This window comes from Crinia signifera, chromosome 6 (genome assembly GCF_055691185.1).
Source record: "Crinia signifera chromosome 6, ASM5569118v1, whole genome shotgun sequence".
NCBI lineage: Eukaryota > Metazoa > Chordata > Amphibia > Anura > Myobatrachidae > Crinia > Crinia signifera.
In genome coordinates, this window is record NC_139222.1 from 154,837,583 (window position 1) to 154,843,411 (window position 5,829).

The 5,829-nt window shown below is 46.0% G+C and overlaps 1 protein-coding gene across 1 annotated transcript in view; it reads right to left on the reverse strand.

The window, feature by feature from the left end:
• The window catches only part of GGT7 (gamma-glutamyltransferase 7), a 55,683-nt gene extending 50,345 nt beyond the window's left edge, over positions 1–5,338 (reverse strand). The window contains exon 1 of the mRNA XM_083147705.1: positions 5,009–5,338. Coding sequence (XP_083003831.1) covers positions 5,009–5,165 — 157 coding nt within the window. The 5' untranslated portion in view covers positions 5,166–5,338. The remainder of the gene's footprint in view (positions 1–5,008) is intronic.
• Positions 5,339–5,829: the final 491 nt, after the last annotated feature.

A 5,829-nucleotide genomic window follows, 5' to 3' on the forward strand; every position in this document is an offset into this window, starting at 1 on the left:
ACCCTGACATGAGCTGGCAATGGTGGGCAAGGGGAGGGAGACATGCAGGAGCAGTTAGGGAGATGGGGAGCAGCGGAGCCAGGCAGATGGTTACTTGCATGAGAGCACAGCGCTAATGTATGGGATACCTATTGATGCTGGTAAAAGGAGATCTGCCTTCTATTCCCACATCGCCCTTTCACATCATCTCACTGCCCAGCCCTCTAGCCCACTGTCACCTCAATCCATTTCACCTTGCCCCTTGTTACATTACCACTTCCCATCGCCCTCTTCAACTCACCCCCATCACCACCCCTCTGCGCCATGTTTTTGCTCTTTCTTGCTCTCTACCAGTTCTCTTTTCTCTAGCCTATGCTCTCTCTCTCCAACCCTCCGTCACCCTCTCGCCCCTTCTGTCCATCCTCTTTTTCTCTCCCCCTGCTCGCCTCTCTCTCCCTCTGACAGGCTCTCTCTTCCCCCTCTCCACCTGGTGCAGCCTCTCTCCCTAAAAAACACTTACTCCATCTTTAACCATCAATTGTGCACTGAAAATCTTCATTGAATTCTACTTTTTGAAAAAAAAAAGACTAATAAAAATGATTGTATGGACTTCGTTTGTATACATCATTTGAAATAACAGTTAAAGGAGGCTTGAAAAGACCAATTAGGAGATCACGTAACCCCACAAGTTGGCCAGGCCAGGCGCCACTGCTAGGCAACTTTAGGCATTAGCCTGGGGTACCGCCCACTGGAGGGCGGCACTTGGGCGCTGGACCCCCCCCTGGCTCAAGGTAAGCAGTGCAACTCTCCCCCACCCCCTGCTACCCCCATGGATTAACACAGCTGCCCTCGCCGCATCAACTGCCAGCCCCTTCCCTCCCATGGAGCAATGCGGCAACTGCATCACAACCCTCCCCCCCCCCCCCACGCGGTCCTATAACACCCCCCTGTGGTGCAACGTGGCGGCGGCGGATGCATCACCCACGCCTGGGCCGCTCCGGTGCCTTGCACCGTCCCTGAAGGTGCCATCCCACAACTGACAGATGTCTGATTCAAACCTCTGTGTATAGGCACACTTGGATTTATACCATTTTTATTTAGAAATATATATATATCTGTGAAGTGACCCATTTACAACTTTTAAGTAATTTATTGTGCCACCTAAACCAATCAGTTACACAATTTGTGTCCCATAGTTCCTTTTGTATCCGTCCCCCATTCTGCCTCCTTGTGCCTCTAAAATCCAAGTCTGACCTGATTACCCTGGCAGCTCCTCGGGAGAGCTCACATACTATATGGCACTGGATGTAATAAATCCCTGGAAGCTGCAGGCGGAGGTTTCATAATTTCATTCATCCGCCTGGCTCTTAGTGCCCCCCCTCCCCCTACATCGGATGTGATACATTGTGGATGCTGAGCAGCACCCTCGATGTGCCGCTGACGGCTGCACATAAGGGTTATCTGCTGTATGTATGTGTGTGTATGTATGTATGCTCTCCAGCTCTGACCTGAACGCACGGGACCGCGCATCGGATCAGATGTCATTCACATGCAATTTGGGCAAGATTCGAGTGAAATCGGGCCAAAATCACATAGGGTATGGGGGCCTTGACTGTGCCCTGTTATGACTATCTGTTCCTCTTCTGGCTCTCAGAGCCTTTGTCTGTGCCCCTTCTACCTAAATGTGCCAATATATGTATCCTTTCAGCCAGTTTTCCTTTCCGTATCCTCTCCTGTTTTTTGTATTATCCTGTCTTTATTTCGCTCCCTCTCTTCTCGCCTCTATGTTCCATCCCTTGCCCCCACCACTTGTTGTATGCAACCTCATCTGTTTCAGTAGCACCCACAGCTTGTTCCATTCTCTGATCTGTGGTGCTTCAGTCAGTGCATACCAATTGCCCGCTATTCAGTGTCCCACTGGTTACCCATGAGTACAGCTGATTCGCTTCTCCTCATCTGTGAGAACCAAGCTAGTCCCATAACCGGTTCCTGCCATGGATCTACACTTGCTGGCAGTGGCACCCTGTAGTAACTATCCTTCCTCCCACCCCCTGACACCACTGGCCCGAGAAATCCAACTACGCCCACAAGTTCTCCACCTAGAGGAGTGTGGCTGATAGCTTCACCCCGCACTTCTCTTCTGCAAGTCTGATGTATTCACATTAGAAAAGAAAACACGGTTTGTGTGTGGGGGGGTGTCGGACATTTATGGCTTGCCTGGGCACACAACACACCCTCCCTTTGCCCACTAGGATTTAGCCTAGCTATGTCTAAATGGGCTACAAACTTGTAGTCTAAAGGACCTGGTTCTTTACGCAAGTGTCTTGTAAAATGTGATGTACTTTTGGATTTAGCCTACTTACATAAAATGGGCTGGAATCAAGTGGCCTACAGGACCTGGTCCTTTACACAAGATGCTCATAAAATATCAGGTCCCTTTGCCCACTTGGATTTAGCCTACTTATACAATGGGATATAATCAAGTGGCCTAAAGGACCTGGTCCTTTACACCAGATGCTCATAAAATATCAGGTCCCTCTGCCCACTTGGATTTAGCCTACTTATATACAATGGGATATAATCAAGTGGCCTAAAGGACCTGGTCCTTTACACCAGATGCTCATAAAATATCAGGTCCCTTTGCCCACTTGGATTTAGCCTACTTATATAAAATGGGCTATAATCAAGTGGCCTAAAGGACCTGGTCCTTTACACCAGATGATCATAAAATATCAGGTCCCTTTGCCCACTTGGATTTAGCCTACTTATATACAATGAGATATAATCAAGTGGCCTAAAGGACCTGGTCCTTTAGACCAGATGCTCATAAAATATCAGGTCCCTCTGCCCACTTGGATTTAGCCTACTTATATACAATGGGCTGGAATCAAGTGGCCTAAAGGACCTGGTCCTTTACACCAGATGCTCATAAAATATCAGGTCCCTCTGCCCACTTGGATTTAGCCTACTTTTATAAAATGGGCTGGAATCAAGTGGCCTAAAGGACCTGGTCCTTTAGACCAGATGCTCATAAAATATTTTAGGTCCCTCTGCCCACTTGGATTTAGCCTACTTATATACAATGGGATATAATCAAGTGGCCTAAAGGACCTGGTCCTTTACACCAGATGCTCATAAAATATCAGGTCCCTTTGCCCACTTGGATTTAGCCTACTTATATAAAATGGGCTATAATCAAGTGGCCTAAAGGACCTGGTCCTTTACACCAGATAATCATAAAATATCAGGTCCCTTTGCCCACTTGGATTTAGCCTACTTATACAATGGGATATAATCAAGTGGCCTAAAGGACCTGGTCCTTTAGACCAGATGCTCATAAAATATCAGGTCCCTCTGCCCACTTGGATTTAGCCTACTTATATAAAATGGGCTGGAATCAAGTGGCCTAAAGGACCTGGTCCTTTACACCAGATGCTCATAAAATATCAGGTCCCTATGCCCACTTGGATTTAGCCTACTTATATAAAATGGGCTGGAATCAAGTGGCCTAAAGGACCTGGTCCTTTACACCAGATGCTCATAAAATATCGGGTCCCTTTGCCCACTTGGATTTAGCCTACTTATATAAAATGGGCTATAATCAAGTGGCCTAAAGGACCTGGTCCTTTACACCAGATGCTCATAAAATATCGGGTCCCTTTGCCCACTTGGATTTAGCCTACTTATATAAAATGGGCTACAATCAAGTGGCCTAAAGGACCTGGTCCTTTACACCAGATGCTCATAAAATATCGGGTCCCTTTGCCCACTTGGATTTAGCCTACTTATATAAAATGGGCTATAATCAAGTGGCCTACAGGACCTGGTCCTTTACACCAGATGCTCATAAAATATCGGGTCCCTTTGCCCACTTGGATTTAGCCTACTTATATAAAATGGGCTATAATCAAGTGGCCTAAAGGACCTGGTTCTTTAAGTGAGTCTTTTAGACCACTAGGAAATAACCTAATTTTATTGAATTGGCTAAATCAAAGTGGATAGAGGGAACGGTCCTTTATCCCACTAGGAAATAGCCTAACTTTAATGAATGGGCTAAATCAAAGTGGATAGAGGGACCAGGTCCTTTAACCCACTAAGAAATAGCCTAGTTTTATTGAGTAGGCTAAATCAGTGTGAACAGAAGGACCTGTCCTTTAGCCCACTAGGATATAGCCTATTTGTATTGAGTGGGCTAAATCATAGTGCCTGGAGGGACAAGGTCCTTTAGCCCACTATAAAATAGACTCAACCCTTGGCCCATGTCGACCTTAAGTCAGGTCGACCTTCCTGCCAGTCGACCTAGTGGGGTCGACCTAATGACTGTAGACCTAAGTTCATTCTAATAGATGACCGCTTCCCATATATATATATATATAGTGCCTTTTATGCAGGCACTCCACATTCACCAATATATCCAGTCGGGTGTCTGGTGCACTCTAAATATCCAAGGTATATCAGTCCAATGAAAGAGGCACGTCTGTATGCCTCTTTCATTGGACTGATATATATATATATATATATATATATATATATATATATAATTATAATGTGGTACTTGTGATGGATAGGCAGGAACACTTGTACTCATGATGGATAGACAGGTACACTGGTAAATGTGATAAATCGACAGGTATGCTGGTACTCATGATGGATAGACAGGTACGCTGGTACATGTGATGGATAGACAGGTATGCTGGTAGATGGGATGGACAGACAGGTACACTGGTACATGGGATTGATAGAGAGGCACACTGGAACATGGGATGGATAGACAGATATTTTGGTACCTGTGATGAGAGGCAGGTACATTGTTACATACAGTATGATGTACTGATACATGTGATGGATAGACAGAGGCACTGGTGTAAATGATCTATAATACACTGATTCGTGCAATAGCATCATCACCACAATGTAGAAATAGAGATGGTTATCCCGCTATTGTGTATTCATAGCAGATGAAGCATGCATATGCCCTGTATGTGCACATACGTATTATACAGCATGCAGCATGCCTACAGCAGGTTACCAGAGTCATGCTCCCCCAGGAAGGTATCGTCCTCCCCGGCCCTCGGCCCTGGCTCTCCAACCGTTTCCTCTTCAGGTAGCCGGGGAAAGCTTGTGATGCTCATATAGTCCACGGGGGAGTACGAGCCCAAGGATCGCCCTGGGCCCTGCTCCGCCATCTCTACCTGCCTGTTGCGTCACTGGTACTGATGAGGGAGGGGTGTGACGTCATGGCGACGAGGCTACGGTAGGCGGTGCTTGCGGCGTCACAGGGAAGCTAGTGTAGTCATCAGTGGATACATGGCAGCGGGTGAGGAGATACGTACAGTACACTCTGGCTTGATATGACGTCATGTAATGAGCACAAAGGAACTGGAGCACGTGGAAAGCAGGGCTTATATACAGTCACTACCAGATGAGGAGTACTGTATGCACAGTGACAGTAGTGTCACAGGTGATTAACCCACTCATATGTGTCAACACGTTACATGAACACTAGCTGCTCCTGCATCTGGGCAGGACAGGCTGTGTGTGATGAGTAGAGACAGGATTATATGCAACATAAAAAGCTTGAAATATGCATGCAAATATGCATGAAAAATACTTCAAATATGCATGAAAAGTGTTCAAATATGCTACATTAAATAATAAAAAAAGTAATTTTCAACTTATTTATTTAAAAATCAGCATACAATTAGTTGCAAATAAACCTCAAAAATAGGCCCAGAGCATCTGCAGATGTGTAGCGCTGTACATAGGGTTTTTTTCCTTCCTCGCTGCTACAGCAAACTGCAGCGTCCAAAGCTCTTCTTGCATCAACTACACAGACCCTTATCTCCAGCG